Source organism: Canis lupus, chromosome 14 (genome assembly GCF_011100685.1).
Source record: "Canis lupus familiaris isolate Mischka breed German Shepherd chromosome 14, alternate assembly UU_Cfam_GSD_1.0, whole genome shotgun sequence".
Lineage (NCBI taxonomy): Eukaryota > Metazoa > Chordata > Mammalia > Carnivora > Canidae > Canis > Canis lupus.
Genome location: NC_049235.1, coordinates 3,277,460 through 3,301,796, shown reverse-complemented (window position 1 = coordinate 3,301,796; position 24,337 = coordinate 3,277,460). Strand labels below are relative to the sequence as shown.

The following is a 24,337-nucleotide window of genomic DNA, read 5'->3' as shown; positions in this document are numbered from 1 at the left end:
TTGTTTGAGCTGAATTCTGAAGGTTGAGAAGGAACCACATGGTGATACAGGGAAGAGCATTCCAGGCAAAGGAGGGAGAAGTATGAAGATGGCAAAAGGCTCAAAGCTTAAGTGCTTTATGTAGTGTAACTGGAAGAGAGGGAGAAAGAAGAAGGGAGAAGTGAATATTGAGTAAGGTTGGACAGGTGCAGTAGTCAGATCATTTGGCTTATTCCTGGCTACAGATTAGAATCATATGAGAGCTTAAAGTTAGCCATGCTGAGCCCCACTTTAGAATGTGTAATTGATAAATTTTTAAAATGCTTCCCAATGTTTGAATGTGCATCAGAATTAAGGACCACTGACCAAAGGATCTCAAGGCCAGAGAATTTGAGTTTATTCTAAATGTTGTAAGAAGACATGCAGTTAGGGTTGAAACAGGCAGTTAACCTGGTCTGTTGTCTTTCCATAAAAGTCTTAAATTTGCTTATGATAAAAATCTAAACATTGACAGCTAAGACAAATTTCTTTTTTTTTTCTTTTTTTTTTTCTAAGACAAATTTCATATTAATTCCTGATCCTCCGTTACAATATAATTCTTCTTGGGTTTTTTTGTTTCGTTTTGTTTTGTTTTAAGTATCAGTTACAACCCTTCAAATGAGAACTTGTCTATTTAAAGGTTATTAAATTATGTCCAAGAGTTACTTTCTATAAACTCTCAAATTTCAAATCATTTCCCACTGGTCCTCTTAAATTGTTTCCCTTGAGCCATGCCCAGAGTAATCAGATGTTTCTAAAGTTGTCATTCTTCAGTAGAAATCCATACCATCATGAGGCCCTCTGACCAGCATTGAGTGTGATACAAAAATAGCCTAGTATTTCTCTGCTCTTTTCCTGCTTATACTGCTCTATCTTATCTTAAAGGATTTTGGGGTTTTGTTTTTGTGTTTGATTTGTTACGGTGAGTGGTGTAGCATTACCTCTTACTTCTGCGACTCTCCCATTGTCATTATCCCCATGTCAGTGGACACTGCCCTACAGTTTGGCCTGCTGCAAGTCCAAATCATTCATAGTACAACATCCACTACAGCAGCTTAATTTGAACCATCCTTGTCCAGAATTCATCTGTCTAGCTTGGCTCCTAGTTTTTTAAGTATCTGGAAGATTCAGCCTGGGAAGGTAAACATCATGCCCTGGCTGTCACCAAACAGTTGAATCCAATTAGTCCCACCTGCCCCTGGTTATTTACCTAATGAAAAACTCCATACCCCAGCTGTGTCCAGGGATGAGGCACACTTACAATCCTCAACTGCTCCAGAGAGGAAGCAATGCACATCAGAGCCAGTCAACACCAGCAGATGTTTTCTGAATGAAATTCACTCAACTGTGTCCTAGAGGGTAGGCCCTTCTCATGGCATCCTTATCACCCTGTTCCAAGAGGTATACCTATTTTTCTCTTCCTCGTGGGAACAGGTACAAATAGTTACACAGATGGCTCTGTCTGTGGCCCATTGAGCTGTGAATTAATTAGTAGATTATGGTTCTGGTAGTGGTGATTAACCCTGCTCCTCTTGTGGAATAATTGTTGGAAATTTAGCTCTTCTTTTTTTGAGGCTATTTGGATATGTCCTAGAATTTTATAGCCCACACAATCTAGCTTATCACAAAATGATAAACTAATAAATGCAATTGGTTAGGACGGAAACTTTGCCATTTGAATGAAAGATTCCCTTTAGGGTAATTGTACATTGCTAATCAATGCCAGTATTTGAAATTAGCATACTTGGAATGGCATTTAGGATTGATCTTCATTCCAGTGTGAATTAATAATTTGTTGAGGGCAGGGTATGGGTAGTATCTTAGTTCACTGTTTTTTAATAAAATAGGATCTGTGAATATTTGTGAAGCCAGTAACCAAATATTGATTATTGAATTAAGCCAGTTGTTAAAAAATATATGTAAGTGAACAATGTGGAGCCTTTTAAAGTAGTATTTCCCTAAGCTATTTTGTTTCATCGCACCTAGTGCTAAAATGAAAAATTTTAGATTCCCCAAATGTACCATACCATCTCACATCTATACATCCAACCTATTTCCTGAACCCTAGAGCAGCATTCATGGGCTCAAAGATTTAGATGCTGGAAAACTAAGTCAGGTTGTAACTCTTTGGAGCAGAATTTCACCTGTAGTGAAAGGGTCTAAAAGGGTCTAAAAGGAACTGAACCACCCAGCCAGAGTTCTTTCTAGATACGGATACTAAAATTTAAATTGTATATAATTATCACATCTCACAAAATATTCTTCTTTTGACTTTTTTAAAAAAGCATTTTAAAATGTCAGCCATGTTCATAGCTTATATAGGACATACCAACTCAGCTGACAGGGCAGACTTGACTCAGGGGTGATAGTTTACCAAACCCAGTGTGTATAGGACAAAATTCTAATTGCAAAGTATAGGTGATCACTACAAAAAGAGGGTTTTTGTTCATTTGCTCTCCAAAGGGAGAGATTATTGTAGACTGACATAGTTAACAAATTCTTCACAGAGAACCTGAGACTTTGAGGAGGCTTTGTAAGAACATGCCACCAAGAAACAAGTGGCGTAGAAGAGGGAAGTTGTGTCAATAATCACTCCATAATTTGTTTTGTGAATCAGAACTCTTTTCATGTTGAATTTTTTAGAGGGAAACCCACTTGTATTCATGATTCTGATTTGTATTGAATTCAGAGAGGTATGTGAGAGTCTGGCAGAGTGATCTCTAAGTTGATTAAAATATCAAATAACTTGATAGTTCACCTAAATCATTTAGTATAGAAAACAAGTAAAAGAAAACCACTAAACCACTAAGATGGTTTTAGTTTAATAAGTTACCTAGACTCCTAAAACTGAAGAGAGCTTATTTTTAGCTCCAATTTAGTTCCTCTATATTTTCCAAGTACCAGGTATTGTACTAGACACTGGGGACACAAAAACCAAAGAAAAATTCACTGTACCTCAGAGAACTCACTGTTCAATATGGGATCCCAACTTGTAAAGAAGTGCAGTAGGACCAGGGGGCACAGAGGTGTATGTAAGGTGGTGGTTCTTACCTTGGAATGCACAGTGGAATCACATAGGAAACTTGTGAGAATTCTGATGCCTGGTTTCCACCCTCAGTGATTGATTTACTTAGTCTTGGGTGTGGACTCAGCATCTAGTTTTTTAAAAGCTCCATATACAACCCCAACATATAATCAAGGAAATCTCTGACATAAGGGTAATGAGACACAGAAGAGAAGACTCGGCTATCCCAAAGGAGGAATCAAAGTAAAGCTTAACCAATAGAATCAAACAAGGAAGATGAGGAAAAGACTTTCCAGGCACAGATAATACAGAGAAGAAAGAAACAGTGCTTTCCCCCGCCATTGAAAAAACTCTAGATTACTCATTATAAAACGGTGTTTAGCCAACACAGGTGGGGATTTGGCAGGGAATAGTGAACATAGAGGAGGAAAGCAATAGCGGGAGATGCTGAAAACGTGGATGTTCATTCATACCTTGCTAAGTTTGGACTTGGTCTTAGAATTGGGAATCAATAGATTTCTAAGGAGAACAACATGACTGTATTTGAACAGTTTTAGGAAAATAACTCTTCCAACTAAGGTGGTAAATTGGACTGATGGTATAGAAGTTCCAAGCAAGATGCCCAGTTACTGCGAAATCCAAGTTAAAAAATAGTGAGGGTCTAAATAAAGGTTAATGGCAGTAGACCTAAATAGGAAAATGACAGATTTGTAAAATACTGGAGGAGGAGGAATTGACAGGATGTTGACTGTGGGTTAATAGGATGACTCTGTGTTCTTAACTTGAGTAACAGGATGGATGGTTGGACTGTTGACCAAAATGGGAATGCTAGATGTTTACTGGGAGAGGGAAAGGTGGATAATTAGAGAATGGACAGAGGAAATGAGCCATCAGTTTGTCTAAGAAAGATGTTAGGGTAACAGGAGTAAAACCAAAAACAAATGGTGAAGTGGAAACCCAAGAACTAATATTTGAGAGAGGGAATAATCAACAGTATTAGGTGCTTTAGAATAATCAAAGAGTGTGAAGAATAACAAATACCCATGGGTCAGTGGAGCAGTTTCACAGGAATGGTGCTTCTAAAACCCTGATTGCAATTTATTTAAGACTGAATTTTGACTTCAGTAAAAAATGTGGAGTTGATTGATTTAGGAAACTCTTTTCCTACTCCTAACACATAAAGTCCAGTTAAAAATATATTACTTTAAGGGCACCTGGGTGGCTCAGTTGGTTAAGCATCTGCCTTTGCCTCAGGTCATGATCTTGGAGTCCTGGGATCAGCCTGGCGTTGAGCTCCCTGCTTGGCCGAAAGTCTTCTCCTTCTCCCACTGCTCCACCCCCCCACGCACCCCCCAACACACTCATGCTCTCTATCTCAAAGTCTTAAATATATATATCTAAAACTTCAAAAAAATTTTAAAATATGTAGCCAATTTCGAAAGGAAGAAAAGCAATTCTCCATATGCCCCAAATAAAAGAGGATCTAAAAGCCATAGCAGTAAGCAGATATTGAAGTTGAGTGGCCCACAAAAGTATCAGGACTTCATAGAGCAGTTGTCTTTGTTTGGGCTGCTGTAACAAAATGGTACAGATAGGATGTCTTCTGAAAAACAGTAATTTATATCTCACAGTTTGGGAGGGTGGAAGTTCAAGACTAGTGGGCCAGAAGGGTCAGGTGTGGCTCTCTTCTAGGTCAGAGACATCTCATTGCTTTATCACATGGTAAAAGAGGCTAGGGAGCTCTGTGGGATTTCTTTATAAGGGCACTAATCCCACTCATGAGGGCTCTACCCTTGTGACCTAGTCTCTTCCTAAAGGCCTCACTTCTTAACACTGTAACATCAGTAGTAGGGTTCCAACATGTGAGTTTTCAACAGACACAGACATTCAGATCATAGCTGAATTCAGACCCAAGTAGTGGCTGGCATCTTAACACCTGCATGGCAGGGAGTTTTATCTGTGCAGAAATTATGCAAAGGATTTTTCCTGTGGGTGGAACCAGGAAAACTCTAGACTTGAGAATGAGCCACCCAACTTGGAGAGTAGAAAAGTGGCCTCTAGAAGAAATCAGAATTACACAGGTGCAAGTAAGGACCTCAATTTGCCCTTCCCATGTTGGGAGAGAATGTTTTAAGTTAAAAAAAGGGGGGGGGGATCTTAAAACCTTACTTGGAACTAGTGAAACCTGTAGGATCCAGAAGAGGCAAATGCAAATCGCCTAATAGTGACATCTCTAAAACTCAGAGCAAATGTGAGATTCCCACTGAGGTGGAGCTTGCAGGCCAATAGCTGATCACATGAGAAAAGAAGGAAAATGCAATTCACAGGACATTTGACATCCAAAGAACTACCAAAAGATGTAAAGCCATGTGTAAGAACTTTAAAATTGCTGCTTTTTAAAATACTCAAAAATAGGGCACCTGTGGCCTAGTGGTTAAGAGTCTACCTTTGGCTCAGGTCATGAGCCCGGGATCCTGGGATTGAGTCCCACCTCGGGCTCTCCATAGGGAGCCTGCTCTCTCTGCCTGTCACTGCCTCTCTCTGTGTGTCTCTCATGAATAAATAAATAAAATCTTAAAAAATAAAATAAAATACTCAAAAAAATAAAGAATAGAATCCATTAATACAAGGGCAGATCATTTTGGAGGAGGGAGGGCAGTGGATTTCTTAAAAAAAACTAAAGAGAAAAATCTGGAAAGGAAAAATACAATAATTGAAAACATTTCAAAAAGTATTAGGTGGGTTAAATCCCAGAGTAGACCCTGGAGAAAGAGAATTCATAAATTGAAAACAATGAGTGAGAGATAAGGAAGAGCAATCAGTGAGTGAAGGCCACTCATTGGAGTGACAGTGTCTGTGACAGGTAGGGAGGAGCTTCACTGAGAAATGCTAGATGAAGGAAGAGGCTGATTCATTCATTCTTTAAAAAAAAAAAAAAAGAATAGGGGGTTGGGAAATATATTGAGAGAGATCCTAGATAGGGAAAAGGAAAAGGGGATTTGGGGGACAGTAGGGAGGATCCCCAAGAGCCTAGATAAAGGGATTAACTGGAAGTAAATGAGGAAGAAACAGATTTGAAGATATTTCTGTGGGGGATAGAGGTGAAATGTTTGAGAGTATGTCATTAAGAATCCTCCTTTCTGTGTCAGATTCTGTGTCAGGAAGAATGTAGGGGATAAACAATGAGGAGATAAAGGGCAAAGGCTTAAAAAAAATAGCACTGAGGGAATAATGGTAGGGGAAGCTGACCAGAGACAGGTAAAAGGAACACCAAAGAACATTGAGGGCCCATCCTGGCACGCAGCGTCATAAATGAGAGACAGTGCCCAGCAACCCTACCCCCGCCAAACGTGTAAAAGGAAAGGTCCTGTGATCTATTTCTGTATTGCTGACCATAGTTACTGTTAGAAAACTTTTGCTTATAGTGAGTAGAAGAATTCTAGGAATCAGCTGTGGTTCTTTTTTTTTTTTTTTTCTTTAAGATTTTATTTATTCATGAGACACCCAGAGAGAGAGAGGCAGACACAGGCAGAGGGAGAGGAGGCGCGCCACAGGGAGCCTGATGCGGGATTCGATCCTGGGACCCCAGGATCATGACCTGAGCCAAAGGCAGATGCTCAACCACTGAGCCACCCAGGCGCCCCCAGCTGTGGTTCTTTTAGTTATTCTAGCTTATTTTCAGAGAACCAGAGTAATACTGCTCCCTACAACATGAAATCTTATTACCTTGAGTGAGATTGCCTTGAGGCAAAGTTTTTAGGCTTCCAGCTTCTTTTGTTGGCAAACATTGAGTTGTCTGTTGGTTAAGGAGGCTTGATCATGCACGCACACCATACATATATTATATATTAAGAAGTGCATAATGTCCCCCCACTTATGATTCTTACACCAACATAAATTTCTGCCTGCGAGAGGGGGAAATCTCCTGGAGTCTGGGTCAACTTCAGAGGGGTAGCCAGCTAATTAGCACTCCCTTTGTAAATAAATGTCATTCCTGTTATCTCGAGTTGCTGATGATCTTTAGACCATTGAAATTAGTTATAGTGACAAATGTTGAACAGAAGAAGTTTTTTAATTAAGTGGAAATTGAACATTTAAGATGAATTTACAAGGATTTTCTGGTAAGTGCAGTGTTAATAACTAACCTATGGGCTCTATTAAAGGACTTGAAGCCTGTCACTCTAGGTCGATAGTCAAAGCCCTCTGGAGAGAGCAATAATCAAAGACTTTTTCTGCCTGACATCAGGGGCAAAAGGTTCCTCTATGATGGCAGATTTACTTTGAATAGAGGAGTGTCCACAGTTCAAAAAGTACCTTCAAGTAGAACTAATTGGTGGTTTAAACCAAGAAGTCAGAGAACAACCTTTTATTATAACACATGGTCACCTTTCCCATACCATTTATGTTGTTACTTAATAACATTCTTTTTTTTTTTTTTTTTAAGATTTTATTTATTCATGAGAGACCCAGAGAGAGAGGCAGAGACATAGGCAGAGGGAGAAACAGACTCCCTGTGGGGATCCTAATGTGGGACTGGATCCCAGGACCCCAGGATCACACCCTGAGCCAAAGGCAGACACTCATCCACTGAGCCACCCAGGGATCCTGACTTAATAACATTCTTTAATTCTATGTGGTTACCCCACTTCTTATTTGTTCAGCATCTGTCTTGAAAGATCTCCCCCAAAACTTACCATATGTTTTTATTTATACTTAGGGACTAACTATGATAAGGGCAGTAAATCAGTATTATCCTTACCTTTCCCCATTACTCAACAGTGAAGACAATAAAAATGAAATTTAGAGATGGTTTCCCAGTAATGTGACCTGTTAATGGATGTCATGACTCCAACTCAGATAATGGACTATGTTAATAAGAGAGATGGCTGTGGTATCTTTTTCTTCTTCTTCTTCTTCTTCTTCTTCTTTTTTTCCTACAGCAAAGGTAGATGAAAAGTACTAACTGCATACCAGGCAATGTACTCAAGTGTCTCTTTTCCACTGATTGTGTTCAGGGGCATTGTCCAGTCAGAGGAGAAACTTGTCATCAGTGCATCTTGGGCAAAAGATGACGATATCAGCAGACTCTTGAAATCTCTACCAAACTGGATTAACATGGCTCAACCCAAACAGCTGAGGCCAAAGAGAGAAGAGGAAGAAGATTTCATAAGGTAAAAGATTTATTTTCTATGTTGTATTAAGCACTGGGAGCAAAAACATCAGTTTAGCTAATTCTTTCTTGAAGTTTGGGGCAATTCTAAATATCAAGTGGCAATGAACTGAACTTAGTAAAGTCTGTTTCTGTCCTAACATACCTCATTGCCTATGTAAATATGCCTTGTACTCAAAATTTTAGAAGGGATTGATGTGAATCAAATTTGGAGAATTGTTGAATCAAGTTAAAATATCTTTTAATTTGTAGGTCATTTTTCCCTCTAAGGGGAAGCTTGTAATTTACTCATTGATGCATTTATTTATTCATCAAAGCTGTATTGACCTTATGTGCCATACCTTGGTGATGTGAGTTAACGATGTAAAGTTCTTGCCCATACAGAGTATGTTAAAATTGTTCTTCGCATGCTCTTCAGTTCATAGAACTTTCTGCATATATAAATGAACTTCTTGTTTATTCATATACATTATGTTATCTCTAATTATTTCCTCTTTATTTTGAGAAAAGTAAGGCCTCAGCTTTATCACTCCACATTTACTTTTGTGCAATTTAAATTATTTATTAACCCTGACGGTGTGGCCGCATGACTGGCTTGCCACAGTGAAATATTTCCACCTCTGTCACTTTAGAGCTATGTAAAGTGAAAAAAAAATTGAAGTATTACTTTGTCACATTAAAATTAGGTTTATTCTTATTGTTTTTGCCTATCCAAGTGAATAAATAAATAGTAAAAATAAAATAAAAGCACTTTAAAAGAGCAAAGACCAGAAAAGGAATAAAGGGAAGTAATGGCTAATATTTTACTTTTAATTCATCATAGAACCGCGGGCTCATCTTTTTCTCAGAATGTGGATTGCAACTATAGATTAGCAGGTTTTTATTGCTAAGTTAACTGTATTCATACATGAATAATAGTGCCACACATTTATCAACCTTTTATTATGAAAATTTGTTATAAGCCATTTAAAACCTTCTCAAAATCACAAGACCCAAAACTTCACACCTGTAATTTAAGTAGATTGAGGGTTCACTTTTTAGATTAATAGACTTCATTTGAGGGGGAAGCAGTTTCAGTTTACAAAAAGTATTGAGCAAAGGGTATAGTGTTCCCTTCTACACCCTTCCCCACCACCTTCAATTTCCTCTGTTTTTAACATCTTACATTAATGTAAAATGGTACATGTGTTACAATTCATGAGCTAATGCTGATACATTATTATCAACTAAAGTCTGTAATTTACATTAGGGTTTGCTCTTTGTGTTGTACATTTTATGGGTCTTGACAAATATAAAATGGGTATATCTACCATTAGTATCACTCAGAATCATAGTTGCACTGTCCTATTCCTCATGCTATTCCTGCCTTCCTTTCCACAAGCCCTGCCAACTGCTGATTTTTTTTTTTTTTACCATCTCCATAGTTTTGCCTTTTCCAGAATATAATAGAGTTGGAATCAAGTGTAGTCTTTTCAGATTGGCCTCTTGTGCTTAGCAATATGAATTTAAGATTCCTCCATGTCTTTTTGTGGCCTATTTTTTTAATCCCTGAGTAATATTACATTGTATGGATGTACTATACTTTGTCCCTTTAGCAGTTGAAGGACATTTTGACTGCTTCCAAGTTTTGGCAATTATAAACAAAGGAGCTATAATCACTCATGTACAGGTTTTTGTGCAGATGTGAGTCTTCGATTCATTGTTTTAACTTGTATTTCCCGAATGACATATGATTTTGAACATCTTTTCATATGCTTATTTGGTATTTGTATATATATTTTTGTTGAGATACGGCTCATTTTTAAATTGGGTTGTATTTCCTTATTGTTGAGTTTGAAGAGTTCTTTGTATGTTTTGGATACTGTCCTTTATCTGATATGTGTTTTACAAAGATTTTCTTCCAGTCTGTGCCTTATCTTGTTATTCTCTTCACAGCTTCTTCTGTCAAACAGAAGTTTTACATTTCAATGAAATCCAGCGTCCTGCACTTTTTCCTTCATCTACTTTCTGATTTTAATTATTTTATGTGATTCCACTTTTTCCTCTCTCTTAGCATATAAATTACACTTTTACCATTTTTTAGTGGTTTCTCTAGTTTGCTATATACATTTATAACTAATTCAAGTCTACTTTCAAATAACACCTGACTACTAAAACAGATAATGCAAGTACCTTATAACAAAGTATCCCTGATTCCTCCCTTCTATCCCTTATAACATTGCTGTCATTCTTTATTTCATTCATCCACAGACTATAATCATTGTGTACATTGTTGCTATTATTCTTTTGAACAAATTGTTATCTGATGGATCAAGTAAGAATAAGAGAAATAAGTTCTATTTTCCTTCATTTATTCCTTCTCTAATACTCTTCCTTACCTAGTGTAGATCAAAGTTTCTGAACTAAATAATACTCCTTTGCCCTGAGGAACTTCTTTTAACATTTTCTGTAAGCCAGGTCCACTAGTGACAAATTCCCCCAATTTTTTTAATTGGTTTTATTACGTGATTCATAATTTGAGTGGCACCCCACCTAGCAAGTAGAGGGAAGCTCCCAGATTCCCTCAATTTTTGTTTGACAAAAAAAGTCTTTACTTCTCCTTCATTTTTGAAAAATAATTTTGCAGGGTACAAAATTCTAGGTTGGTGATTTTTTTTTTCTTTTAACACTGTAAATATTTCACTTCATTATTCCTGCTTCCATGGTTTTTGAAGAGAAGTCTAATGCAGCTTTTATCTTGGTTCTTCAGTAGATAAGGTAATTTTTTTGACCTCGGGCTTCTTTGAGGATTTTATTCTTTGTTTTTGATTTTGTGCCATTTGAATATCATATGCTTAGGGGTGAGTGTGTGCGCGTGTGTGTGTGTGTGTGTGTGTGTGTGTGTGTGTTTCATGCTTGGCATTCTCTGAGCTTTCTATGTCTGTGATTTGATGTCTGCCAGTGGTTTGGGGAAATCCACAGTCATTATTTCTTCAAATATTTTTTCTGTTCCTTTTTCTCTGTCCACATATTATACCTTTCTTAATTGTTCCACAGTTCTTAGACATTCTGTCCTGTCCTTTCATTCTTTTTTCTCTTTGGATTTCAATCTTGAAAGTTTCTGTTGACATTTCTTCCAGCTCACTGATTCTTTCCTTGGTTATGCTCAGTGTATTGATAAGCCCATCAAAGGTACTCTTCATTTCCATTGTGGTGTGTTTGATATCCAGCATTTCCTTGTGATTCCTTCTTAGAGTTTCCATTTCTCTGTTTACTTTACCTATAGTTTATTTTTTATTGAATTTATATTATATATGAGCACATATCAAAGGCACAGCTTGGTAAATTTCCCTGCTTTTGTTATTGTATAACCTATACCCAGATCAAGAAACAAAGCATAGCAACAAGGAGCCTTTTCGTGCTTCCTGCTAGTCACTACTTGCGTCTCCAAGTTACCCTTATCTGACTTCTAAACACATAGATTAATTGAATCTGTTTTTGGATTTTATATAAATTGAGTCATGCACTTATGTATTCTTTTATGACTGGTTTCACTTGTCTTATGTTGGTGAGCTTCTTCCATATTGTTGGGTATAGGTCCTTATTACTCTATAGTATGTAGTGTATTACATTGTTTGAATGCACAAGTTTTTTTTTTAATTGTGTGTATGTGTATGTGTGTGTGTGTGTGTATATATATATGTATTCCTATCAGCAGTAGAATTAATGAATGTATATATATTATTCTACTGCTGATAGGAACCTGGGTAACTTCTAGGATGGAACTATTGCAAATAGTGCTGCTGTGCATATTGTACTGCATGTATTCCGGTAGCCATATGTATATATTTCTATTGGTTATATTCTATGAGTAGAATTGCTGAGTCATAGGATATGCATATGTTCAGTTTGGGTACATACCTGCCAAACAGTTTTCCAAAGTGGTGGTAAGATTTTACACCCATAGTAGTGTATGAGAGTTCCAGTTGCTCAATATCTCACCTCTACTTAATATTTCCCTTTTTTTTTTTTTTTTTTTTTTTTAATTTTAGCCACCTGGTAGGTTTGTAGAGGTCTCTCACTGTGGCTTAATATGCATTTCTCTCATGACCAATGAAGTTGAGCACCTGTTAATGTACTTTTACATATTTACTGACCACTTGAATATGCTGTCTTATAATATATTTGGTCATATCTGTTGCCAAATTTTCAATTACATTGTCTGTCTTTTCCCTACTGAATTGTAGGCATTCTTTATGTATCAGGATGCAACTTCTTTGTTAGAGATAGATGGATAGATATTTTAGAAATCCTTACTTATACCAAAATCATAGAGATATTTTTCTCAAGAACCTTTTTTGTGCCGAATATATTTTTCCCTAGCATCTGAAATAAATTATAAACTCTTATATATTTATTTCCTATCCCTATTCTCTACAGTTCCCCTAAATTTAGATCACATTGCCATGGGAATAATAGCAGAGAGTAGCCTCAGGATTTTTATCTATCAAGGGAGATAAAGAATGATTGAGACATTGATTAATTGTAGCCTCAAGTAAAAATAATCAAACTGACCTTAGGACAGAAGTCAGGCCATGGACTCCATTCATTCTTAGTATTACCATCACGTTTTCCTGCTGCCAGATTTTTAAGAGATCTGGATAAGCATATTTCCACACCTTCTCTTTAAGTATGTCCACTAAATCATATCTGTAACCTGAATAGTTTTATTAGAACCAATTTCTAGAGGATTAATTACTTTTTCCAACTTTTCAGGTTATGTTAAATGAATGTAAATCTTCCTGTTTCCTCGGTTTATTATTATTTAGCTCCTTAATTGTCTTCTATGCTTGCAAAGAGATTTTCAGTTAGTTTTATTAGTATCTCCAGTAGCTCAAAAGGATGGGCTGCTAGCCCTATGCCAAAAAAGAGAATGTTGATCCAAAGAGCTACATGTCCATGTACCACCTCATGCTTCTGATACAGTAAAGGTGGATGAGGGCCCTTTCTTATTCCTGCTTTGCTCACTGAGTAGTATCACCTTCTATCTTAAATTTGAAGGCAAAACAACTTTTTATATGTTTTTAAAAATGTTTGGTGAATTAGAGTATACATGAGGGCAAGTGTAACCTTAGGTATATAACTCTGTCAAATGTTATGTATGATTATGCCCATGGAATCACCTCCCAGATCAAAATACAGAATCCCCCCAGCACTTGGACACCTGCCCTCAAGGTAACCACTATTCTGACTTTTATCACCATATATCAGATTTGAATGTGCCCAAATCTTATATGATTAATCATAGAATTAGGTTTATTTTGCTGAACATTATGCCCAAGGGATTTATCCATGCCTCTGCATGTAGACACAATTTGAAAACAAATTATTGTTGGCAAATTGAATTTAAAATGTAAAAAAAAAAAAAAAAAAGATTGAAAACAAAACAAAAAAGAAAACAAATTATATTTACTTTAAGAATAGAAAAATAATTTTTTTAGTCTGTTTTGTTTGGGTTGTGATTCTTTCCTCTTAATCTTTCACATTCTCTATCCTGATTAGACATTGAAAGCAAAGATGAGTAGGAGAGAACACCCTTTATTGATATTCCAAGGTGGTAGAGTTGACAGAGCCTTTATTGAGCACGTTAGAGTTCCATGGAGCATGGCAGGAGCCAAAGAGCTGAAAAATCACACTCCCCTACTATAATTAGTTTTTAAAGCTCAGAGGGCTATTGGCGCAGGGATGAATATAGAATCCAGTGCCCTTTGCATTGAATAAAGGTTATGTTCCCTTCATTACTAAATGAGGCCCTTTTCTATTCTTGTTTTTTAACCAAAAAATAAAATGTGTTGTTTCCAAGCTTAACTTTGAATAGAGGGGGAAAAAAAATAGGTCAAGCCAGGGCTTTAATAGAAAAAGGGAAAATAGCAAATATCGTTTGGTTCCCCAAGAAGCTGAAAGCAGGCTCTCTAGCCCATTGTCTTTGCACCTGTCATATATATGTATATATTTATTCTTTTGAGATCAATGAATATCCACTGATAAAAGTAGTCCCACTTTCTGGAGATGTAATTAACAGAAGAGGTAAGGTGTTGGGACAAGTAACAGGGTGGGGAGGGATTGTCTAGGAGTTGCAAGGCCATCTGTATTCGAAAGACCATCCCCAAAAATCTGTGATCCCCATTTCAGTCAGTGACCGAGGATTTCAAAAAATAGGAATCCTTTCTCTAGAGCCAGGTTTGAAAATTCTCAAGTAGAGGGATATGATTGGTGAGACCAGGACCAGAGTTTTCATGTGATAGAAGTCAAAGAATATATAAAGCCTTCAAATTAGTCGAAGTATAGCAGGCAGAAAGATGAATGATAAAAAAATCATACAATCTATTACAACAGTTACAACAATCAGAGCTGACGGTGTCTGGCACTGTACAGCAACATTATGAGTTTTCAGGTGCATTTTTCCCATTCAGCAGATGAGAAAACAGAGGGGTGACAAAATTAAGTAATTTCCCCAGATTCACAGAGTTACTAAGTGACAGCTAAAATTTGACCCCAGGTGGTCTATCTCTAAGAACTACCCCACCAGGATCCACCAGCCTAAAAATAGATCAGAAATTTACAGTTTTGGACTTTTGAGTTATTCCTTCATTTTTATTGATCATTATAATCTTGGCTGCTTTTCTAATCACTTATCATATAGGTGATAAATTCTAAATTCAGCTTGAAAGTATTAGTATTCATTATATTACATTGTTACGAATTCTCTGAGTTTTATGTTTGGCTATCAAAGAAAAAGAATCGCTGTTGAAGAAAGAAAGATGACACAAAGAGGATGGAAATATAAAAATGATATAAAAGAAATTGTGTAGGTTTCAGATGGAGTGTAATGCAGACATGAATAGGGAAGAGAGAGTAAGGATATTTTAGCTATTTTTAGTTACTGAGTTTTTTAGAAGATAACTTTTCATTTTATCTGGAGAATCAAGTGAGTGCTGTGTTTATTAAGGCTGCATTTTGTTGTCTTATGAAATTAGGAACTCAGTGTGATTAAAGAACAGCAAAAATCTTATTTTCAAAGAGCAAGGCCATTCCTGAGATTTTATTTGGTATGAGTTCTATGTTAAATGGTTAATGAAAAAAAGAGAATGAAAGCAGAAAGGTTTGCACATTCATCTTCCTTCTATGAAACCCTAATAGTACATCTTAGATCCTCAGTAAATGTTGGATGAATGAAACTGAATTTAAAAATAGGAAGAATCACACACTCTTCAAATGAAAAGAATAAAATGTAAAGAGTGGTGAGCCGGTGTCTTAACTGGAAGAAAATGCCTTCAGTGGCCTCTCTAAAAGTTGCACATGTAGAAGTTTTTAACTTTTGGAAGCCCAGAGGCCCAGGTTCTAGTCCTCGGCACAGCAATTAATTAGTCTGTTTTATTTTGGTTTTGCCTTTGGTAGGTCTTTATACCTATTTGGTTTCTTCAACCAGCTCAGAATAGACAGGCAGAAATTGAGTAGGCTTAGGAATATGTTTAAATGAAACATGGTATGAATAAAGTACAGCAGAAATAATTTTCATAAAAATTCCACTTAAAAACTTAAAAAGTCTCAAAACAATATAAGCAACAACTATTAAAAGGTTCCTATTAATGGGGGGGGCCTGGGTGGCTCAGTTATTAAGTATCTGGCTCTTGACCTCGGCTTAGGACTTGATCTCAGGGTCTTGAGTTCAAGCCTGTCACTGGGCTCCGCACTGGGTGTGGAGCCTACTTAAAAAAAAAAAAAAAAAAAAAAAAGGTTCCCAATAACTACAGCTATTGAAGAATCTTTAGATGAATTTGAAGGAATGAGTAAAAGATTCAATCCAGGAAAAATCAACTAGCTTGAACAAAATGTTCATTAGAATGGAGACATATATCCCACTATTTCTACAGACTTAATATGACTTTAAAAATATAATAGGAAAGATGAATCAGAAAATATGAATATATTAAGTAAGTACAAGAGTAGAAATGCTTTGCTAAAATGTTTTTTTCCATCAATGCAACAAGATGAAGGTCATAGATGGATGTAGGGCAGTGGCAGGCAAGACTAGATGAGAACCAGGCTTCAATCTGGATCCCTGGGTGGCGCAGCGATTTGGCGCCTTCCCAGGGATCGAATCCCACGTCCGGCTCCCGGTGCATGGAGCCTGCTTCTCCCTCTGCCTGTGTCTCTGCCTCTCTCTCTCTCTCTGTGACTATCATAAATAAAAATTTTTAAAAAATGAAAATTAAACAAAAAAGACAGGAGACTGGAGACTCAGCTACAAAACATATCAATTAATGTTCAAGACGATTGCATTAGGCACTATGTTATTATATTAAAATGATATCACTCTTGTTAGCATAAGATTAGCAGCAAATGGAAAAAAACTTTAAATCTCCCCAATATATTGCATAAATGCTCATCTATTTAGACAGTTACTTGAGGATTATAATTATTTATTAGTATTATTAAAAAGTCCCTAATAGAGTATTTTCTACATTGTGTTTTTTGTAGATTTTCAGATCATGGGATTATCTAACTTTTTTAGTTTAGATTTTACTTCATTTAACACCATTCCTCTTTCTCTCATTTGGAATCTTAATAAAAGACAAGATAATAATCTCCCCAACTTAGTCCCACCCAGCCCTTCAGAAAGAGGCTGAGAATGATGTTCCATGACATTGTGGTGGGAGGGATACCTGGTACCTCGAATGGGTAGGAGCGGGAACATGTGTTCCTAAGACCCAGCCAGCAAGGAGATAGTCCAAAACCACAACTGAAAAGGCCCGTGCCTGCTGTTGCCTTTTCCCAGCTCTGTCCCTGCTCAGGGCTGCTCTCTGTCCCTGCTGATGGCTGCTGCCTGCTGCAGGCTGACGTCCCTGCCAGGGGATGGAGAGGCGCTCACCTTCTCACCGGTGTCTGTTGAATTTTTCAGGCTCTCCATCTGCCATACTCTTTCCTTCCTCTCTGTGTGTTTGCCATGCCTATTCCTCTGCCTGGAATACCCTTTTCTCATCCCACCCCTGCCTCCTGTACCCCTGTTCTCATGTGCTTGGAACATACAGCTCAGGTATCAGCTCCTCCAGCATTTCCCCCCACAAAACTCTCCTGCTCTGCACCCCTCCCTGCTGCCCTCCTGCCTTAGGAACTCATAATCTCTGGGCGGAGAGGGTAGTTAAATAAGCAGTGTATAGTGTGGGGAGTCCTGCTACAGGTAAAGACATGTATAAAAATATAGGAGACCAGTAGATAAACTAAGAATAATAATATGACTACATTAGGAAGGGGAATTGGGTATAATTGGGAAGAAGGAACAAGGATGGTCACAATCAAAATGTCTAAAATTAAAACGTCAATGAGTAGCAATTTCCACAGATTCTATAGAGAGGTGGATGTAACCATTGGGAGAATTAGGAACAGCAATCGTTTGTTTTTGTAAGCTGTAGGTGCTTTTTTCAGGAGTACAAGACTAAGGATGGGTAGGGATGGGACAGGGGATCACTGCTTAGCCTTAGAAGTTGTTTAACCATGAGTAAGTCTTACTTAGGTTTTAATTTTGTTTGCCTAAAAAAATTCCCCAAATCCTCAAACCCTGTTACTGTTCACTGCCAATTCACTATTTCTCTACAAATACCCTGTCTTTCTAACATTTTTTTATCCCTGAAAAAAAAAATCTTAAGCCATTTTCACACAAAGCATTTACTCTTCTCCGTATAGTCTCGCTTTTCCCCGGAAGTCTCCATCTCTGTCTTTGTCTTCCTCCTATAACCCCTGGATCCCATCCATTCCTCAGCTCCTTCCCCTTCTCTCTTCTAAGAAAGCTGCTTTGAAGACAGGACATTTAGTTGCTTAGCTTGGGAGTCATTGCCTTTGCTTGAGATTAGTTGGTTTTTGTTTAAAAGATTTTATTTCTTTGTTCATGAGAGTCATAGAGAGAGAGGCAGAGACACTGGCAGAGGGAGAAGCAGGCTCCTTGCAGGGAGCCTGACATGGGACTCATCCAGGATCACGCCCTGGGCTGAAAGCAGGCACTAAACACTGAGCCACCCAGGATCCCCTTTGAGATTAGTTATTTAGTGTCTCTGCTCTGAGTAGATTTAGATTATTCAGAAGGAAATTGTATGATAATTTGATAAATAACCAGAATGATCAATGAGCTGGAACACTCAGGTGAGGAGGCTCAATGATACATGAATTTTGACTTTTAAATCTACAATCATTCTTGGTAGTTGAAAAACCAAAGTATATGTTCAAATTATTGGTTGCTTAATCCTTCATTTGATAGCCTGTATTGAAGCTTAATAAATGTTCTTTATAGAAAACTATTGCTATTTGTATAAATGCATAACTCACAGTGGCTTATGGCAAAAAAAAAAAAAAAACCCTGCATACCTCAGAAATCCTAGCACATGCAGAAAAGGCTTGGCCCTTATTGTTTATATCCAGTGTTGCTTGACAACATCCTACAAAGAAAACTTAGTAGCCAGGCTTATTTGAGTCGCTTGGCTAAAGTAAGCATGTTCCACACTATCAGAGCATTTTAGTGCAATTTTATTCCATATGGATATTTCTTTTAAGATTTTATTTATTTATTCAAGAGAGACACACAGAGACAGAGGCAGAGACACAGGCAGAGGGAGAGCAGACTCCATGCAGGGAGCCCCATGTGACTTGATCACAGGACTCCAGGACCACACCTTGGGCTGAAGGCAGGTGCTAAACCACTGAGCCACCCAGGCTGCCCTATGTGGATTTTAAATCAGAACTCTGAGCAGGTGCCATCAGCCTGAAAATAATGTGCTGTTCACAATTAGCTTTTTGCTTGTTTTAACCTAGTATCAATTTATTTTTTTTTAAGATTTGTTTATTCGAGAGAGAGAGAGAGAGAGAGAGAGAGAGAGATACCACAGGCATGTGTGAGAGCAGAGGAGGGGCAGGAGGAGAGAGAAAGAGAAAGAAAGAATCTCAAGCAGACTGTCTGCTGAGCTTAGAACCCAACACGGAGCTCTGTCCCATGACCCTGAGATCACAACCTGAGCCAAAACCAAGAGTCAGATGCTTAACAGACTGAGCCACCCTGGGCCCCAACCCAGTATCAATATCCATGGAATTCTTCACTCTCCTTGCCCACTAGTACATCAGTGTACTCCTCTACTTGGTTCCAAAAAGGTGGTACAAAATGAAGAGCAAACCCTGAGACTGAGCTTTAGGCTTCTGCTTCACCCTGCCCCTAAATCTGTGTCTTTAGCCAGCTTCCCTCGCTCCTCTGCACCTCTGTCCCTCCTCTGTAAATGACAATCTTTATTTCTAGAATTTATAGGCTGGAGTGTGTGTGTGTATACATTACATTAGGTCATGTTTCATGTCCAGTAGGGTTGTATATTTATGTTGTGTATTTACATTTTAGAGTAGCTGGAGACCTTTTGTAATCAATATACCTAGTGTATTCTGTCCATTTTGTACTATTTTTAGCTACTACTCAGAGTTCTGGTTTTATTATTTTTTAAAGATTTTATTTATTTATTCATGAGAGACACAGAGAGGGAGAGAGAGGCAGAGAGACAGGCAGAGGGAGAAGCAGGCTCCATGCAGGGAGCCCGACGTGGGACTCGATCCCAGGTCTCCAGGATAAGGCCCTGGGCTGAAGGCGGCGCTAAACCACTGAGCCACCCGGGCTGCCCCAGAGTTCTGGTTTTAGTATGTTTTACATTTATGGCATATTTTTTGCAAACATTCATCATTTATTTTATGTCCCCAGATCCCAACCTTTAATTATTAAGTTGATCTTACAAGAAAATTTAGTCTTCAATGACTGTTGTTTTCCAGAACAACGTTGCCCCAAAAGCACAGAGTGCCTGAAAGACTTTTGAAATCCAGTTCCTAGTCAAATTAGGATTTGACACTTGATATCAAAGGCATAGTGTTAATGACCAGAGTACTTGAGTCTAATATCATTGATCTAGAATTTGGGTATTGAATGCCAGACCTAGCATGATTCACACAAGCGTTGCTCAGTAAATGCTTGTTGCATGAATGTATATCTGTACTCACCTACTACTTAATATACAGTAATGGAGTGATAGAAGAGAAAGAATAGAATAGAAGGAGTCTTAGAATATAGGGTATGTATTAGTCAGCTCAGGCTGCCATAATAAAACACCATAGACTGGGTACCTTAGACAACAGAAATTTATTTCTCACAGTCCTAGAAGGTAGGAAGTCCAAGATCAAGGTGTCAGCCAATTTGGTTCCTAATAAGAGCTCTCTTCCTGGCTTACAAAGGCCCATTTTCTTGCTATATCCTCACATGTCAGAGAGAGAAAGAGAGATCTCTCTCATGTCTAATCATATAAGGGTATTAAGCCATCATGAGGGCTCCACTTCCATAACTTAATTACCTCCCAAAGATCCCATCTCTAAATACCATCACTTTGGGGTTTAGGGACTCACCCCATGAATTTCAGGACTGGGGAATACATTTCAGTCCATAGCAGGGTGAAAATACTTATCTGTTTACTCACAGTCTGAGCTGTAATTTTACATTAGTGATTGGAAATTAGCCAGAAATCAAAAAGCTAACTGTTCAATGTATAGATTATATTGTTAGTAATACAGACAAAAGAAGATGCTGCTGGAAAAGAAAAATGACAAAACTATAATTACAGAAAAAATTTAAAGAATCATTTCTCGTACGATTTATGCAGTTCTCAATCAAATAGAAACAGAGGTTTGTCGTGTTGTGTTGTGTTTTTCCATAGTGAATCTCCCATCATGCACTTGGACTTCTCACCCAGTCACTTACATTGACCTGTGATTAGAATCTTGGCCTCTAATTGTTGACTCACTATTTGAACCCTCGTGTTTTGCGACCATCCCAGCCTCCATGGGCTTCATGATGCAAAAGGTGATCCTTTTGTGTATCTCTTAGGGAACCTGCACAGAGGTAAACTGCCTTCAGCAGAAGGATGCCTTTGCCCTGCCATCACCTTGGTGGCTCTAAACCCTCTTCTTCAAGAGGGAAATTATGTGAGCACAAGAGTTTTTCTTATGGGTGAACAGTGCTCACCCATAAGAATACATTATGTCAACTATTCCAGAATTCTTATATAAGGACAGAAAGATGGACTGGCAGAAGAAATTATGCATTGAGGCCTGTGTGGATTAAACATATCAGAACACAACTGGCTGTCATTCTGAATTTTCTCTTTCTGGATTTAAAAAGTATAAAATGAGAATAGCAAAGACAGGTTGTGAGATGTCTGATTGCTTTCAGAATATTGTTCAAGTTTTTAATTTGGTGCATTAAAGTCTCATCATACATGTGATGTTCTACTTGGTACGAAACCTTATTTCTCAGAAAGTCAGTGCTCTGGGAAGAAATTTAAGAAGCCCTGTCGAGGGATCCAGTGAGGAAGTGATTCCTGGGACACTGCTGTCCTAGGAACGGTTTTGGGCAGTGATTTTGAAAAGCACAACAATTATCCATCTATTCCTCGCTTCTTTTTTTTCTTTTTTTCCTGAACTTAAACTTTTTTTTTTTAATGATAAATTCACAAAAAAGTTGAAATAACAGTCCAGTGAATGCATGTTTACCTTGACTTAGATTTCCTGGCCATTAACATCTTGCCATACCCACTCTGTTCCCACCAAATAAATGCACGTACTTGTCTCTTGCCAAACCATCAAAAGTAGGCACCGACATTGTGACCTTTCACTCTTAAACACGTGAGCATGTATCTCCCAAGATCAAGGGCATTCTCCTATCCACACACATCATTAGAGATATAATCATTTTTTGTTGCTGCCATAACAGATTACCATAGACCTAGCATCTTAAAACAACACAGACTCATTTTCTTACAGTTCTCTAGGTTATAAGCCTAACATGTGTCTATATGTGCTACAATCAAGGTGTCGGCAGGGCCATGCTCCTTTCTGGAAGTTTTAAGGGAAAATCCACCTCCTGGCCTTTTCCAACCTTTTTTCTTTTTAGATTTTATTTATTCATGAGAGACACAAAGAGAGAGGTAGAGACACAGGCATATGGAGAAGCAGGCTCCCCATGGGGAGCCCAATACAGGATTTGATCCCAGGACTCTGGGATCACGACCTGAGCCAAAGGCAGATGCTGAACCACTGAGCCACTCAGGCACCCCACCTTTTCCAGCTTTTAGAGCCTGTCCTCATTTCTTGGTCTCCTTCCTCCATCTTCAAAGGTAGCAACATAGCATCCCTCTGACCTTCCATTATCACATCTCTCTCCCTGACCACAGCCAGGGAACATTTTCCACTTTTAAGGACTTCTGTGATGAGACTTGGATTTAAAAAGCAGGAAAGTGCCTGTTGTTATTAAGGGACTCTACTCTGATATTTGACAGGTGTGTGTATGCCCCCCCCCCCACGCCCCCACTCCCCGTTTAGCACTACCTGAGTGGACTGCTCAAGAAAGCCTAATTCCTTGATAAGAAGCAGTTTTCTTATGCCTTCAGGCTATAGAATCCCCAGGCAAAGTGAAACCCTAAAGCTATAGAATCCCCAGGCAAAGTAAAACCCTAAAGCTATTGTAACTTGTGAGGGACGGTGGCGGCTGTGGCCCTGATTAGTAAACTAAGAACAGAAACTGGCTCTGTTCCCACCTTTGCTACAGTGTGAGAATTGAGTACATCTTCCTCTGTGTGCTTTAGATTTTCTGTAAAATGCTTCATCAGTGTTCCCCGTCTTTGGGAGGCCCAGTCAAGGAACACATTCACAGAGCCAGGCAGACTTTAACACCATATTTTCCAAACTCTGGGTTGTGGCATATTAGTGCACTAGGAAATCATTCTAGTGGCTTTAGTGGATCTAGGACACAGACTGGGTAATGGCATGGATCTCTAACATATATCTGGTAAAGAATGGATGACTCAATAACCAAAAGACAAATAACCCAATTAAAAAATGAACAAAGGATCAGAAATGACATTTCTCTAAAGAAGACATAAAGTGGTCAATAAACACATGAAAAGGTGCTCAATATCATTAGCCATCAAGGAAATGCAAATCAGAACCACAAGGAGATACATATTTCTTTGGGGCACCTGGGTAGCTCAGTCAGTTAAGTGTCTGACTCTTGATTTTGGCTCAGATTTCATGGGTCGTGAGATCAAGCCCCACATCTGGCTCCATGCTGGGCATGGAACCTACTTAAGATTCTTTCTCTCCTCTCCCTCTGCCCTTCCCTTACTGCCTATGCATACATGCTCTTCAAAAAAAAGGTGATACATACTTCTTCATGCCTACTAAGATGACTGTAATTTTAAAAAAGATAATAGCACGAGTTGGCAAGGATGTGGAGAAATTGAAACCCATATATGCTAGTGGAAAGTGGTCCAGTAGTTTTAGAAAACAATATGGCAATTCCTTGAAAGGTTAAGGATAGTTACCCTGTCACCCACCAATTGTACTTGTAGGTATATATTCCCAAGAGAAATGAAAACACGTACCCACACAAAGATTTATACGTAAGAGCTCATAGCAGGGATACTCACAATAGCCTAGAAATGGAAACCAATGTTCATCAACTGATGAATGGGTAAACAAAATGTGGTTATCCATACAATGGAACAGTATTTGGTAATAATATAGGCTTGAACATGGATGAACCTTGAAAGCAAGGATGTTAAGTAAAAGAAACCTATCACAAAAGATCACATATCGTGTGACTCCATTTATATGAGGAGGAATCATAGATGAATGTCCAAATTAGAGAAATCTGTAGAGGCAGAAAGTAGATTAGCACTTACTTAGGGCTGGAGGTCGGAGTTGGGGATAAGGATGAAGTCTAATGGTACAGGGTTTATTTTTTGAGGTAATGAAAATGTTCTAAATTGTATGATCACTTAACTGTGATTATACAGAAAACTATTGAACTGCTCATATTCAATGGGTAAATTTTATGACATAAGAAATAGATCCCGATAAAGCCATTATTTTTAAAAATGCCCATGCCTAAGCCCCACCCATGACCAATTAAATCAGAATTTTTGCAGATGGAGTTTGGCATGGGGAATTTTGTTTATGCTTTTCTAGTTCAGCTTTTAATATATAGCCAGAGTGAAGACTAAATACCAACATCCCTC

At 38.1% G+C, this 24,337-nt stretch overlaps 1 protein-coding gene across 3 annotated transcripts in view; it reads left to right on the top strand.

The window, feature by feature from the left end:
• Window positions 1-24,337, top strand: part of EXOC4 (exocyst complex component 4) — a 744,112-nt gene that overhangs the window by 600,509 nt on the left and 119,266 nt on the right. For all 3 annotated transcript variants that reach the window (XM_038556467.1, XM_038556468.1, XM_038556469.1), the window contains exon 13: window positions 8,059-8,214. In XM_038556467.1, coding sequence (XP_038412395.1) covers window positions 8,059-8,214 — 156 coding nt within the window. The remainder of the gene's footprint in view (window positions 1-8,058; window positions 8,215-24,337) is intronic.